We start from the raw sequence: 15,459 nt of genomic DNA on the forward strand, positions 1-15,459 counted from the left end.
TATCTCAAATGAGGCCAAGAAATGATCAATTAAGAGTAGAATTTCAGAAGTTAACGTTAGTTAATCCAATTCTTGGATTAATAAGTTATGTGAGAAAAAATGTTCAATGCTTAGCTTACTGTATTTATTTAACCAAGGAATTTGCAAGTTGGGAAAAATACAAAAATAATATCTCAAAGCAAGCTAAGCTAAAGTGTGAACGCGTTGTTATTCCAAACCAAAGGCCACGTGATGAGATTGAGACTCTATAGCCAAGACAAGATTTGCCGACATCTCTTGTAACACGGCGCGGTTCCGTTCATCCATCAAAGTGAGCCCCTCTCTCTCTCTCTAGAAAAAAACACGTGCAAAATGTGATTTTATCTATAACTTACCAAACTATTCGTTTTTTTCTTAAAACTTTTTTTTAAAAAAATGCAAATTTAACGGATTTATTCGAAACAGCTAAAAAACAGAAAGTCCCTAATTAATTTTCATTCGTTCGTCTTTGTTAGGCGCTAATTCGTTTTCTTTAATTACCTTTTTTAGGCTCATACTCATCTCTTTTAACTTTCTCCTTTTTCAGGCGAATTTTCTATCTTTTTGACCAAAAAAAACAAACAACAACTCTTTCTGTCTTCGATCTCCTTCGTCAGTTTTTATTTTATTTTTTATTCGTCAGTTATTTTAATATGTATATAATGCTTTTTAGCTTAGCTTCAGCGGGTTTTGTCCTTAATTACACATGATTGGATCATAACAATATAGCATGTTATATATAATAAATCAATCATGCATACAGATTAAGTAGAAGATATAATTACTATTATTTTTAAAGTAGCAACTATGTTAGGGAGGTAATGGGAGACTACCATTTGTACATTTCTAGAGAATTTTCTAGTCACTCTACCACTGAAAAATAAAATTAAAAAAACAATAATTTTGTCTCTAATGTATGAAAAGCTTGTTCGATGGGACAACATATCTGTGTGCAGAATGTACGGACTAGATTATCCACCACAATTCGTAACTGTTAATAATATTATGGGCGCAGCGTATTGGTAGATGTAGACAGACACATGTGTAATCATATCAAGTATGATGATCACTTGCCAAACATGGAGAGGCGTAATTCCAATAACTACTTGTTTAGTGGATGCCGTTTAATGCGCTTCAACTATTTTCATCACTTAGAATACGTACTTTGATGCAATTAGAACATTCGGTCGCACCAAGGTGTGTGCGAGTGTACTCAGACTTCATATATAGTTGGTTTTTAATATATCTAAATAAGACGAACTCAAAACGATCTCTTTTTTTATAAAACTATAATCGCTCCAGCCAATAATCTTGATTGTCAAACAAAAACACTGCCGTGTGCTAGACATATTTCATTAACAAAAAATGGCTCAATTGCCTAATTAAGTGTAACGTTTAGATTGTATAGTATAGGATGATGTATATATATATGGAGAAAGTTTAAATATATGACCAATAAAGTAGATAAGGAGTTTCAGACTTCTCATGAGAAAACTTTCATAAATTAATCGTGTTTAACTGTAATTAATATGGCTAAATAGAAGCGTTATTTACACTTGCCGTACAAATCAGTAGAGGAAAAACACACACGCACACACACAAAACAAGAGGTCCATAAATAGTAAAATATTTTTCTTTTTTTTTTTGTTGCTGAACTAGTTGATCAGTTGTCCCCCAAAAGAAAGGCCCCACATGTCGAATGCGGAGGCTAAACGAGCTTGGAGGTTAGACTGTTACATTGGAATTACAGTAGAGTGCAGAGAGAGAGAGAGAGAGAGAGAGAGATGTCTTCTCACCTTCACTATCAAAATTTATGTGATCTATAAGACTATAACGCATATCATCATCATCCACAGTAATACAGTATCATGATCAACAGAACATAACTTAAATTTGATGATGCTATGCGTTATCAAGTTTTAAATTGAATATCTTTTAACCAAAAAAAAAGAACTAAAACTTAATGATAAAACTGCATGAACATAATAACTACAAACTCTTCTAGACAAATATAGTTTGATATAACAACAATTATTCTTGTTACAACTTAAATATATATATATATATATATTATAAATATATAATATATATATATGTAGTAGTTATCTAAATGAATAACATTGATACTGAGTCTGATGTAGATTTAACATCCATCCACAGTCGAGTATATATAGTTGTTTATAGTCAACTATATAATGAAAGCATTGCAGCCAGACAAAACATGTTAGAAATAACACAATCGGGAAGACTTTGATTTTTTTTTTTTTTTAAACTTGGAAAAGCAATAATAATATGAAACATTTTTAATTATTTTTATTCGCAAGAATAAAAACCCACAGAAAAAAAGGTTTCTAGGCAGGATTAAGCTCCATTGTCCATTATTGGCCATTATTGTCCATTTGGTAATGTCGATAAGATTCTCCTAAATCTGTCTTATGGGTAAAATAATTCTAGAAAAGTTTATATTCAACGTTTTCTATTTAGAAAGCATTACGTCATTGACGACGCCATGTTACGTTTTGATTAATTAGCCCACGTGCTACTCTCTCAATATTTATTTTTAAGTCCTTTTTTTTTTTTTTTTGGTTTGGCTATTCGTTTCTTTATATATAAAGATTGAAGCAAAACAAACAAAAACATTGTTTACTTTTCTTTCTAGCTATGCGTCTCGATTCATTTATCCAAAGGCGTTGACTAATTTTGTGATGGTAAATTAAAAACAAGCTTAATAAGCTATATATATATATATGGGCATGTCGACTGAAGCCGTTATTGGTGAACTGATCGTATCCTCTTGTAACTTGTTAATTGGATTTTGTTTACTTTTCTTACACAGGATTCATGTGTGTTTGTATTTTATCCGATTTCTAGAAACTTTCATCAAAGCTGCAATTAGCTTTCAGAGAGTTTTATCACTTGAAGCAATTCTACATTCAATTTAAACATGTCCTTATTACGAATTAATTAAATTTTAAAAGTATATTAAATTTAGATTACTATGGTAACAGCTGGGTTGATTGGAAATTGATTAAAAGGTTGTAACTTTATGTACAAGTTTTTAAAGTCAAGAATTAAATTCAAGCTTTAATTGTTTTAATTAGATGGGTTGAATATATTATATAAAAAAAAAATACACTGAAGTAATTGAAAAGTTTCATAAAACTCACATAATCTTGAATAATATTCTTACAAGTCTTGCCTATCAGGCTATTTCTATAGCGTCACCAAATAGATCGTCAGTTTCTCCATCTCTTTTATATACAACATATGTAATTTTTATTCCTATAAAATAACCATCATCTCTTAATTAAGTCCCATTGTCCATAAGTCGACACGTGGCATTTATTAAGCAAGATTATTTAGTACTATCTATCTTAAAAGACTAGTTAGTATTACTCTTAATCTGTGTCGACATTTAGTCATTAAAATAGTTAAAAGCCTATCACACCAAAGATTGTCTCAAACTCAAAGTAATGTTTAGTTTTCACATGTCGATCCAATATATTATTTTGTCCTTCTATATCCCAAGAGAGAAATATATTTAAGAAAAAAAAAAAGTATAACAATACTTTTTCACACACGTTTCATTAATAAACAAAGACGTTGCTTTCATCGTTTCTCTAGCCGATTTCTAGATTCTCCTCCACCACCATTTTACCATTCTTTTAAATTCCTTACTTCAATCAAAAATTTTATTATATCTCACAAGCCTCTTCTTTTCTATCTAAAACGTCTCGCATGAACAAGAAGGATAAATCGAACACAAAGAAGATGAACATGATCATCAAGAACAAGATGGATGTCAAGGTCGAGACCAAGAAAGGATCGATGGATGAGTGGCCTGAGCCAATCGTCCGAGTCCAGTCCTTAGCCGAGAGCAACCTCTCTTTTCTCCCCGACCGCTACATCAAACCGGAGTCTCTACGCCCCACAACGACCGAAGACGCTCCCGCCGCTACCAACATCCCAATCATAGACCTTGAAGGGCTTTTCTCGGAAGAAGGGTCGTCCGATGACGTCATCATGGCTCAAATATCGGAGGCTTGCCGTGAGTGGGGGTTTTTCCAAGTGGTGAACCACGGGGTCAAACCGGAGCTGATGGACGCGGCTAGAGAGAGTTGGAGAGAGTTTTTCCATATGCCGGTCAATGCGAAAGAGACTTACTCGAACTCACCAAGAACCTACGAAGGGTATGGAAGTAGATTAGGTGTTACGAAAGGAGCAAGTCTTGATTGGAGTGATTATTACTTTCTTCATCTTCTTCCTCACCATTTGAAAGACTTCAACAAGTGGCCTTCTTTTCCTCCCACCATAAGGTTCCTCCTCTCTTCTTTAATCATTTTTTCTTTCTCTTTTTTTTTGTTTTCAAATGAGTTTTAGTGATAAGAACTTTATTTTTTTGGGGGAGTGTGAGTAGAAAGATCCATTTATATTACTAGAAACAAGTACTGTATATAGTTTTTTTAATCTTTAAACTGTACGGACAAGTAGTACAATATAGGAAAACTTATCCTTTTTAATAGTTTTGATATTTTTTAAGTTCTTGGTGAGTGTGAAAATACTGTTATTTTCCATAAAGCAAGTGTTGCTCTCTTTTGATTTTTCACGTTAGGATATAGTAAAATGGAAATAATTTAATTTTTATTTATTTTATTTTACGCAAAAAAAAATAGAGAAGTGATCGATGAATACGGGAAAGAGCTAGTGAATCTAAGCGGGAGAATCATGAGGGTGTTATCGACAAATTTGGGATTAAAAGATGATAAGTTTCAAGATGCATTTGGAGGTGAAAACATTGGGGCATGTTTGAGGGTTAATTATTACCCAAAGTGCCCTCGACCGGAGCTGGCTCTTGGTCTCTCCCCTCACTCTGATCCTGGCGGTATGACCATTCTCTTACCGGACGATCAAGTCTTCGGTCTTCAGGTTCGTAAAAATGACACGTGGATCACCGTCAAGCCTCATCCCCATGCTTTCATCGTCAATATTGGTGATCAAATTCAGGTAAATTATTTGATTTATTGCCGTTTTTGGTTATTCTTTTCCATGTTGCTAATAACAAATTATTTAACATTTAAAAAAAATTAAAGTAAGTATGTGTCACAAAATATTTACTAGATACATCTCATAAATTTTATAAATACTTAATCGTTATCTTGTGTCAGAAAAAAGTTGTCTATAAAGAAAAGGACAAATGCGAAAGTTGTTATTTGACAACGAATGAATAAGATATAAGCTAAAAGTCGCACGTTTTAGACATGTTTTTAAACGCAAGTTTGATACACAGCTACCACTTGGTGCCAATTTCTATGCCTTTTTGATTTTTCAACAAAAATGTAATTATTAACTCATTATTCCGACAACTGAAATTACGTCCTTTTAGATCTTTTCTGTCAAACCGGTTTTTATGGACAATTTATTTATATATATATCGGCAATATTATAACTTTATAAGAAAGTAATTAGGATATTTCTTTTTTTTTTGTGGACAATCGTAAGTGGCTGTCTCTATATTTATTACGAAACAAATAGTACAGCAAATGCTTCATTACGCACATGTTTGTGTTTGGCTGTTTGCCCATGTTGCAAGATAAGAAATGTTTATTTATACGTACATAACACGATTTTAAAAACAAACATCACATGTGTATATTTGCATTGAAATTTTGTGAATACAACTTAACTTTTAGAACGTCTTCTTTATACAAAATAGTATAGATATTAATAATATTGTGTGGTGTCTGAATTTTTCCTTAGAATCAAACAATTTACGTGTTGCCATGATAAAAAAATTGCAGATACTAAGCAACGCAACGTACAAGAGTGTGGAGCATAGAGTGGTCGTGAACTCGAACAAAGAGAGAGTTTCACTTGCTTTCTTCTACAACCCTAAAAGCGATATTCCGATCCAACCGTTACAAGAACTTGTATCCGCTCATAATCCTCCTTTATATCCTCCTATGACCTTTGATCAATATAGACTCTTTATTAGAACTCAAGGTCCACAAGGCAAATCCCATGTTGAATCTCATATTTCTCCTCGGCCTCGTTAATTGTTTTAATTTTTCTTTCTTCCCCATAAAGAAAACAATTAATGTTTTGTAATTTCACGATATATTACATCTGACTTGTATATGTTACAATCATCATTTATATTATGAATTTTCAAAGGATCGATGATTTTATCTTCAAGCAAATAACTAATATTACTGGATTACGTTCAGAGACTCATTTTATACAACTAGTATTTTCTTATATATATATTGTTTATGTTTCAAATGGCAGCTATCTATTACTATTAGTTTGTATAGTACGCAATTTTTTTTCACATAGTATATATTGTATTAAATCTCAGAATTTAACGTCTATCAATATCATTTGCACACATTTTATTTCTTAATTAATGCGTCGTCATGTTTGAAAAACGTGGTATATGTTGATAGTGATCATGGTACAGCTAGTTTATAAAACTATAATAGAAGTGTATAATTGTTGAACTCTAAACGTCACAGATAATATCATTGAACGGTGCTTAATTAACTAATTCAAGTATAAAGATTTGTCACAAAATGTATAATTGTTGAATTTCAAACGTCACATGATATTATATACTATGCAATATGGAATATCTCTGAGAGGTACTCTAATTTTAATTGTGATTATTTCGACCTAACAGATTGTTGGAATTGAAATATATATGTTTACCGAATCTCGTACTCGGTAATGAAAATGATTAAAAGCAAATAAATCTAACAACACACACGATATGATATGAATCTGTTAATAATACAAAAAGAAATTGCTCCACAACCGATGTAATAAACTTTAACCAGAGCTAAACTCTAAAACAAACAAACAGATCGACCAATATGATATGAGTATGCTAATAATACACAACAATGCTTGGCCTCCTAATTACCCCCCTGTGGATGATATTCTAACACCAAAGCCACACGTCTATTATATTGTCAGCCTCTCATTCCCATATTGGTTTTCTTTGGATCAATCATTACATACAAATATGTCAAACGTTTGCACTACACATACTATATAGTCTATAATATATTACATACATTTATATAAGAATAAGATTACAGTATAAACAGTATTAAATTACAATAACTAGCATGTGCGCTTTCGAGTGGTGGTTTGGCCCAGAGTGTCTATCAGTTGAGTCAATTGTGATTACATATATAGGTGGATACGAAATATATATTTTAGAAAATGCAAGTTGCATTTTCATTCACACTATCGACGGTGGCTTCAATTCAATGTATTGAATAATTCAAATTTATACAGAAAATACTCTACGTTAAGTTTGATTTTATAATAGTGATCCCTTCTATTATATAGTTTGATCTTTTACTCTTTTAAGTTAACTAAAGCTTAACTAAAATTCAGATTAAAATTGCATGTCATAAAATTAAAATAACTAAAAATGGCAGTAGAGACTAGAGAGACTACGTGGACAGAGATTTAGTGATGGAATAGTCAGCAAATGGCAACAAATGGCTCCTGGATCAATATACAGTACTTTGAAAATGTGGCTAATTTATCAGTATTTTGGTTTTGTGACACCAAAATATATACAATGTACATAACACCACTAATTATTTTTTATTTTTTATTTCAGTAAAACCACATAGTTAAAATTATCCATGAGATTATGATGATCAATCATACATATATGATTTTTTCTTTATAGCCTAAAAGAGATTACACATAAACGATGAAAACAGAGTCATACTACATATACAAAACACATGGCATATTTGATCAAAAGATGAGGAAGCTTTCTAACCAGCTGATGTCTCTTTGACTATTTCCCTCTTTCACTACTAATTTTATAACGCCCTTTGAGAATCTAAGGCCAAATAATAGAGTTTTGTATTCATACATTAACAAAAGGATGTTTTGCAGTAATTTAAAACCAGAAATAAAAGAAAAGATGATATATGAATGAGAAGGGAGAAAAGATGACTCACACTCTCTCACTGTCTTCCTTTCTTAGTGCAGCAAGATGGGCATTTGTATTGCTTGATGTTATCTGCTTTGGCTGGTGTTATCTTCACACACTTCCCATGGTACCAACGTTCACACACATCACAGCATATCCAGAACTCGTCGTTTGTGTAGTTTCCTCCACAACTTCCACAGAGTGTGTCTCCATGCTCGTCGTCTTCATCTTCATAGCTCTCTTCCATCAATTTCGGTGTGCTCTTTGTCTGCCCTTCAATTGATCTCTGCAACAATTCAAATAACACCGAAACTCAATAATTTTGTTCAAATGGAAGAAGATTGACAAACCCTTATCTGTCTTTGAGTGGTAAAAGAGTATTAGAGAGTTCATTTGGATACCTTAACTCCGTTTCTGGATTTGCTTCCGAGATCCATGCTTGGTTTATTATCTTTGGTTGGCTTCCTACCAGTCACTACTTCAAAGAGAGTTGGGAGATCGTTGATCAAACTAAATAGACGTTTCCTGCCCATCATTGAAAACAGAACATACAATATAAGCTCATAGACCCATTATTATCTACAACTGTCGATTTACATTGAAAGGGATGCTACACCAAATGCTCTTATAGAATCATGAAGCAAATAATGCTTTTAGGATAAGTAATAAGACAGTGAATACAAAGATGTCAGCTCAGAGAGAACACACTTGTATTGACAAAAAGGGACCAAATTTAACCAAAGAATCAATGTAGTAGCCATTTATATATCCAAATGACGCACGAGACATAAGGATTTGTGAAAAATGGTATGCATCGAAAGAAACTTAACCTAAGGAGGAAAGAAGCTAATTGGCAAGGTAGAGCTAGAGTGAAAGAAAGAATCAGGAAACAAATAGTGATGACACAAGCTCATGAGACTGTCCAAAGACAGCTTTTTTTTCGTCATCATCAACACCACATTCTAAGTAGCAAGCACAGTAAAACTATCTGCCACATTATATGAAACAAGCAAGAAACGAAAATGTAAAACGTACCTCTCATTGCGATTAAGGCGAGCACCGAAGTAAGAAGAAACAGAGAGTAACCAACAATCACTGTGGACAGCAACTAAAGAGAGCCAATCTTTACGCTGCATACCATCTCTTGCGAAATTGATACCAAGAGCTGGCTCAGGTAGCTCCGGAGGCACTTCCTCAGCTGGAAGATTCACTTCCCATGTCCCATTCGGATGTCCGTACAAACACAGATTCTCCATCTCTATAAAACCCCCCAAAAAAACCAAAAAAAAAGGAACAAATTTCTCAAAAAGGGCATCTTTTTTCTGAAGCTTATCAATGGTAAGAACAAACCACAGATCCGAAAATAACGGTGAAAAGAGCTCACTTACCCGGATCGCATAAAGAGTAGAACTTGTCAACATCTAGTAAAAAAAAAAAACACAGCCAACAACAACAACAAAACGTAATTTAGAAAAAAGCCAACAACTTTAGAACGAAACATAAAGAGAAAAAGAGGTTTTTTTTGCGGTCGACTCTACCTCCGGAGAGAGCTCGGAGAATACCGGAACGACGACCGCTAAAATCCTTAAAGATCTCTTCGACGGTTCGAGGGTTAGAAGACTCCGCCGCCATAGATAAATGTAAAGCAAGAATCAAAATGTACAATTAAGTAAAGAGTAGAACAAGTGGGAAAGACCTTAAGGTAGATCAGTGGTGTTAGAGATGGATTGAGGTCTCTGCATCAATGGTTTCCTAAATCCGATGCGCACGGACACACACACACAGAGAGAAGAATAAAAGAGTATACTTTTGTGTTTGGTCTAAATGGGCCTGGCCCAATTTCATTCAAATTGGCCCAGTTTAGTTATTTTTTTTTTTGTTTTTACTTTTTAGTGTGTTTTGTGTTTTGAATTTAACTAAAAAAATCCCCAAACTTGAGCATAGGAGGGCGATTCTGATTTCTGGGTTTGTCATCGATGAGTAAAGCTGAGAGTGTGGCCTAATCATCTTCTTCACCAGTCTCGAAACCTTACTAGGGTTTTATTTTTTTAACCCAACAAAGTTTCTGAACCATAAGAGAAGAGAGTGAAAGATGCCGAGGGAGATTATTACGCTTCAGGTGGGACAATGTGGGAACCAGATCGGTATGGAGTTTTGGAAACAGCTTTGCCTTGAGCACGGTATCAGTAAAGATGGTATCCTCGAGGACTTCGCTACTCAGGTCTTCTTCCTTTTATCTAATAATCGATTTGTTTTTTTTTGACTTTCGTTTGTTGAATCACATAATGAAATTGTGTTAATTTTGAAATTGGTGTGTGTAGGGAGGTGATAGAAAAGATGTGTTTTTTTACCAAGCGGATGACCAACACTATATCCCACGAGCTTTACTTATTGATTTGGAGCCTAGAGTTATCAATGGTATTCAGAATGGTGATTACCGCAACCTTTATAATCATGAGAATATCTTCCTTTCTGACCATGGTGGTGGTGCTGGTAACAACTGGGCTAGTGGTTATCACCAAGGGAAAGGTGTTGAAGAAGAGATCATGGACATGATTGATCGTGAAGCTGATGGTAGTGACAGTCTTGAAGGTTTTGTTCTTTGCCACTCTATTGCTGGTGGCACTGGCTCAGGTTTGTTTAATTTCTATTTTGCAATACGTTGGCTAAATAATAAGTTATGTTAGGGGATTTAGCATTTAGTCTGATGTGATTGAATGATTCTTTTCTTCTTTCATATGAAGGTATGGGATCTTACTTATTGGAGACTTTGAATGATCGTTATAGCAAGAAGTTGGTTCAGACGTACAGTGTATTTCCAAATCAGATGGAAACGAGTGACGTTGTTGTCCAGCCGTACAATTCACTGTTGACCCTGAAGCGGCTTACCTTAAATGCTGATTGTGTTGTTGTTCTCGACAATACTGCACTTAATAGAATTGCTGTGGAGCGTCTACATCTGACGAATCCTACCTTTGCTCAAACGAATTCTTTGGTGTCAACTGTGATGTCTGCTAGCACAACAACGCTACGTTATCCAGGATATATGAATAATGACTTGGTTGGCTTGCTTGCATCTTTGATCCCAACACCAAGGTGTCACTTCCTCATGACAGGATATACACCATTGACTGTTGAGCGCCAGGTTAGATATCTACCATCAAATCACAAAATTATATTACGGGACGCTGTTGTTGTATCTTGAACATGACTTCCAAATGATATGTTTGGGGTCTTTTAAACTGATTTCATACCCTCTGATGTGAATTATTCTTGGCAGGCAAATGTCATTCGTAAAACCACTGTGCTGGATGTTATGAGAAGACTTCTACAGGTGAGCCATTTGCTTTCTCCAATCTTTTTTTCTGAAAATTGATTCAGATGTTCATCTATCATGATTGTATTTGCAGACAAAGAATACTATGGTTTCGTCTTATGCTAGAAACAAAGAAGCTAGCCAGGCAAAGTATATATCAATATTGAATATAATTCAAGGAGAAGTCGATCCCACTCAGGTAAAGTTTATGTAGCAGATTTTTGTTCGGCAAATTGAGGATGAACTAGTCAATTCTTTCTGGTTGATGTGATCTGCTCTGTTGTCTCACTACTTGATATTAGGTGCATGAGAGTTTGCAGAGGATACGAGAAAGAAAGCTTGTTAATTTCATTGACTGGGGACCTGCAAGCATACAGGTTCTAACCGAAATTGTGACTGCAAATTTAGTTATTACTTTTGGCTTTACCATGGACTTTCATCACAATTTTTTTCAATATCTTGCTCTCAACAGGTTGCTCTTTCCAAGAAGTCCCCATATGTTCAAACTGCTCATAGGGTAAACTTATATCACTATATATATATTGATATATATGTCTGTCATGCCGAGAGTTGGTACTTCTTACAGTTAAATGTCTTATGCTGATAGTGTGTTTGATATATCAGGTCAGTGGTCTTATGTTAGCAAGCCACACTAGTATCAGGCACCTTTTCAGCAGATGTTTGAGTCAATATGACAAGTTGAGGAAGAAGCAAGCTTTCCTTGACAATTACCGAAAGTTTCCCATGTTTGCTGTAAGTTGACTGCTCAAATACATTTTGCCTTTGTCTGGCTGATGTTTAATGCAACCCATCCTCCATGAGGTTTGACAGTTAAAGGTTGAAATCATGAGAATCTACATGTTGATATGGACAGGACAATGATCTTTCAGAGTTTGATGAATCAAGGGACATAATTGCGAGTTTGGTAGATGAATATAAGGCCTGCGAGTCTCCAGATTACATCAAATGGGGAATGGAGGTATATTAGTTAAGCTTTCCCAATCTATAATCACACTTATAATGGAGCAACTTGTAATGAAAACTCTATGTCTCTCTCAGGACCCTGGACAGCTTATGACTGGTGAAGGCAATGGTTCAGGAGTTGTGGATCCTAAGTTAGCATTCTGAACAAAAAAATTAAAAACCCAGAGTAAGTCAGAATGATGTTTCACTTATAACTGAGGTTCTTTCAGGTCATCATAGGTTTACTTTGCAATAGGTTTTGGACCTTTTGGTAGGAGCAGTAGTAATGAATGATACAAAAGTGTTGGCAATGTAATGAATAGTATTATGATGTGGATGAGTTGCAATCTATGAGATGATTATGTTTCTTGGGTATTTTCTAAGATTAAAGAGCACATAAAAGTTGTATCTCCTCAGGAGCAGGAATCTTGGAATCCTATGCAAATTGAGATTACAACTAATGTTAAATTTTTAACACTTAACTTTGAGAAGTGCATAATTATTCTCGACGCATGAATAAAACAAATATTTCTACAGTATTTTTTTTAATGAATGTAATTATTGACGAATTTATCTAATAGTGTTTTTTATTTATTGTTAATAAGAAAAAAGAGTTTTATCGTTATCCTACATAAGTGGGAGCAATGTCGTTGTCAAATAAGAAGAAGCCTAGTTTTATTTTCTTTCTGTATTTGAGGATATAAATAAACTTGGAGGATTCAACTTGCGTTTCTGGATATTGTTTTCATAAAGTGGAAACCTTTAACCTTCGATTTCGTTCGAGCAGCTCAAAGTTTCCAACTTTTTTTTCTTCCATGTTTCTTGTTTCTTCGAGCTCTGTTGTTCTGTCTACGTCCAAGCAACTTCCCTAGCAGTTCCTTTTGAGTTTCTTCTAATTCTCGATGACTGAGCTTAGCTCATTGACTATTGACTCCGCCACGCAAAAGCCAAGAATCTCCACCGGAGGAAACCCACCTCCTCCTCCTCACATAAGCATAGGTGTCACCACCGCCATTGAAGCTCCTCCGTCTACAGAGAGACCCGTCAACAAGATCAAGAAAATAACGGTATTGCCACTAGTTTTCCTGATATTCTACGAGGTCTCAGGTGGTCCGTTTGGGATTGAAGACAGTGTTAACGCAGCAGGACCTTTGTTAGCTATTGTGGGATTTATTGTGTTCCCTTTTATATGGAGTATCCCTGAAGCACTCATCACCGCTGAGATGGGAACAATGTTCCCTGAGAACGGTGGTTACGTTGTGTGGGTATCTTCAGCATTGGGACCTTACTGGGGGTTTCAACAAGGTTGGGTTAAATGGCTAAGTGGCGTTATAGACAANGAGAGACCCGTCAACAAGATCAAGAAAATAACGGTATTGCCACTAGTTTTCCTAATATTCTACGAGGTCTCAGGTGGTCCGTTTGGGATTGAAGACAGTGTTAACGCAGCAGGACCTTTGTTAGCTATTGTTGGATTTATTGTGTTCCCTTTTATATGGAGTATCCCTGAAGCACTCATCACCGCTGAGATGGGAACAATGTTCCCTGAGAACGGTGGTTACGTTGTGTGGGTATCTTCAGCATTGGGACCTTACTGGGGGTTTCAACAAGGTTGGGTTAAATGGCTAAGTGGCGTTATAGACAACGCTCTGTATCCCATTCTCTTCCTTGATTATCTTAAATCTGGAGTCCCGGTTCTTGGTAGTGGAATCCCTCGAGTCGCTGCGATTTTGGTGTTGACTGTAGCCTTGACTTACGTGAACTACAGGGGTTTAAGCATTGTCGGTGTAGCAGCTGTTGGCCTCGGCGTTTCCTCGATCCTTCCGTTTGTGGTCATGTCTTTCATGTCTCTTCCAAAGCTCAAACCTTCGAGATGGCTTGTGGTTAGCAAGAAGATGAAAGGTGTTAAATGGAGTTTGTATCTCAACACTCTCTTCTGGAACCTCAACTATTGGGATTCTATTAGTACGCTTTCTGGAGAAGTTGAAAATCCGAGTAAAACGTTACCGAGGGCTCTGTTTTATGCTCTGCTTCTTGTGGTGCTCTCTTACATCTTCCCGGTTTTGACCGGGACAGGAGCTATACCTCTTGATCAGAACCTGTGGACTGACGGGTATTTCGCTGATATAGGTAAAGTTATAGGAGGAGCTTGGTTGGGATGGTGGATTCAAGCTGCAGCTGCGACATCAAACATGGGAATGTTTCTGGCTGAAATGAGCAGTGATTCTTTTCAGCTTCTTGGAATGGCTGAGCGCGGGATGCTTCCACAGGTCTTTGCCAAGAGATCGAGCTACGGAACTCCATGGGTCGGGATACTGTTCTCAGCCTCTGGTGTGATTCTCTTGTCATGGTTAAGTTTTCAAGAGATTGTGGCTGCAGAGAACTTGTTATACTGTTTTGGAATGATTTTGGAATTTATTGCGTTTGTGAGGTTAAGGATGAAATATCCGGCTGCATCACGGCCTTTCAAGATACCTGTAGGGGTGTTGGGATCGATCCTCATGTGTATTCCTCCAACAATATTGATCGGTGTCATCATGGCGTTTACTAACCTGAAAGTTGTAGCCGTGAGCCTTGCGGCTATTGTGATTGGGCTTGTGTTACAACCTTGTCTTAAGCAAGTGGAGAAGAAGGGGTGGCTCAAGTTCTCAACCAGCTCTCACCTACCAAACCTGATGGAGTAAGGACCAAGCTGATGATGCTAATGTCTATTTTCTTCAATTCTTTTATTTCTTCAAAATAATACTCCGTCTCTTTTTAATTGTCATTTTTAAATATTTTTTTGTGTTTTATATTAAGATGCAAATTTCTAGTTTTGTCAAATGAAATAGTATATTAATAAAAATGAGAAAATTTAATTATTTTCTTAATCTACGTAAAACTACCTAGAACAACTAGTAATATGAATTAGATGGAGTATTCATAAAGTTATTTTTTTATATAAAAAATCATTTAGTATATTAAATATAACCAATGCAAAATTGGCTACTGCTAATGTTGAGATATATTTTGTGATAACAAGAAACTTTTATGGTTTCTACAACCAAATACGAAAACAAAAACCATACCCATAAACATTATGCTTAAAAAAACTCAATAGAATGACAAGTAATATGAATCGGAGGGGTATTCAATAAAATACATTAGATAATTTTTCGCCAAAAACATAAATCCACAATTTTTTGCCAAAATGTAAACTTGTAAT

At 35.2% G+C, this 15,459-nt stretch overlaps 4 protein-coding genes across 5 annotated transcripts; 3 read left to right on the forward strand and 1 right to left on the reverse strand.

Moving 5' to 3' along the window:
• On the forward strand, positions 3,571 to 6,218 carry LOC104768756 (flavonol synthase/flavanone 3-hydroxylase-like). Its single transcript, XM_010492790.2, has 3 exons — positions 3,571 to 4,334; positions 4,692 to 5,022; positions 5,817 to 6,218. Exons 1-3 carry the CDS (start codon positions 3,757 to 3,759, stop codon positions 6,069 to 6,071), a joined length of 1,164 nt encoding a protein of 387 aa, XP_010491092.1. The 5' UTR covers positions 3,571 to 3,756; the 3' UTR covers positions 6,072 to 6,218.
• On the reverse strand, positions 7,629 to 9,762 carry LOC104768757 (PHD finger protein ALFIN-LIKE 1). Of its 2 annotated transcripts, XM_010492793.2 has the most exons (6): positions 9,514 to 9,762; positions 9,364 to 9,396; positions 9,011 to 9,233; positions 8,377 to 8,500; positions 8,004 to 8,261; positions 7,629 to 7,882 (listed from the first exon to the last, which is right to left on the reverse strand). In XM_010492793.2, the coding sequence occupies exons 1-5, from the start codon at positions 9,605 to 9,607 to the stop codon at positions 8,010 to 8,012; spliced, it is 726 nt and encodes a 241-aa protein (XP_010491095.1). In that variant the 5' UTR covers positions 9,608 to 9,762; the 3' UTR covers positions 7,629 to 7,882; positions 8,004 to 8,009. The 2 variants fall into 2 exon arrangements, with proteins under 2 accessions (XP_010491095.1, XP_010491093.1); XM_010492791.2 differs by having other exon boundaries at positions 7,880 to 8,261.
• Positions 9,893 to 12,629, forward strand: LOC104768758 (tubulin gamma-2 chain). Its single transcript, XM_010492794.2, has 10 exons — positions 9,893 to 10,196; positions 10,297 to 10,609; positions 10,720 to 11,120; positions 11,256 to 11,309; positions 11,386 to 11,490; positions 11,594 to 11,668; positions 11,764 to 11,808; positions 11,916 to 12,044; positions 12,166 to 12,270; positions 12,351 to 12,629. Exons 1-10 carry the CDS (start codon positions 10,068 to 10,070, stop codon positions 12,417 to 12,419), a joined length of 1,425 nt encoding a protein of 474 aa, XP_010491096.1. The 5' UTR covers positions 9,893 to 10,067; the 3' UTR covers positions 12,420 to 12,629.
• LOC104768759 (polyamine transporter RMV1-like) lies at positions 12,904 to 15,115 on the forward strand. The gene is made up of 2 exons (XM_010492795.2): positions 12,904 to 13,297; positions 13,598 to 15,115. Exons 1-2 carry the CDS (start codon positions 13,157 to 13,159, stop codon positions 14,936 to 14,938), a joined length of 1,482 nt encoding a protein of 493 aa, XP_010491097.1. The 5' UTR covers positions 12,904 to 13,156; the 3' UTR covers positions 14,939 to 15,115.

Source organism: Camelina sativa, chromosome 20 (assembly GCF_000633955.1).
Source record: "Camelina sativa cultivar DH55 chromosome 20, Cs, whole genome shotgun sequence".
NCBI lineage: Eukaryota > Viridiplantae > Streptophyta > Magnoliopsida > Brassicales > Brassicaceae > Camelina > Camelina sativa.

Excerpts from the sequence above, each read along its gene's own strand:
- LOC104768756 (XM_010492790.2), top strand. The coding sequence starts at position 3,757 with ATGAACAAGAAGGATAAATCGAACACAAAGAAGATGAACATGATCATC. Across the intron at positions 4,335-4,691 it reads TCTTTTCCTCCCACCATAAG|AGAAGTGATCGATGAATACG; the intron begins GTTCCTCCTCTC and ends AAAAAAAAATAG. Across the intron at positions 5,023-5,816 it reads ATATTGGTGATCAAATTCAG|ATACTAAGCAACGCAACGTA; the intron begins GTAAATTATTTG and ends AAAAAATTGCAG.
- LOC104768757 (XM_010492793.2), bottom strand. The coding sequence starts at position 9,607 with ATGGCGGCGGAGTCTTCTAACCCTCGAACCGTCGAAGAGATCTTTAAG. Across the intron at positions 9,234-9,363 it reads CTACTCTTTATGCGATCCGG|AGATGGAGAATCTGTGTTTG; the intron begins GTAAGTGAGCTC and ends GGGGTTTTATAG. Across the intron at positions 8,501-9,010 it reads CGCCTTAATCGCAATGAGAG|GAAACGTCTATTTAGTTTGA; the intron begins GTACGTTTTACA and ends AATGATGGGCAG.
- LOC104768758 (XM_010492794.2), top strand. The coding sequence starts at position 10,068 with ATGCCGAGGGAGATTATTACGCTTCAGGTGGGACAATGTGGGAACCAG. Across the intron at positions 10,197-10,296 it reads TCGAGGACTTCGCTACTCAG|GGAGGTGATAGAAAAGATGT; the intron begins GTCTTCTTCCTT and ends TGGTGTGTGTAG. Across the intron at positions 11,121-11,255 it reads CATTGACTGTTGAGCGCCAG|GCAAATGTCATTCGTAAAAC; the intron begins GTTAGATATCTA and ends TATTCTTGGCAG.
- LOC104768759 (XM_010492795.2), top strand. The coding sequence starts at position 13,157 with ATGACTGAGCTTAGCTCATTGACTATTGACTCCGCCACGCAAAAGCCA.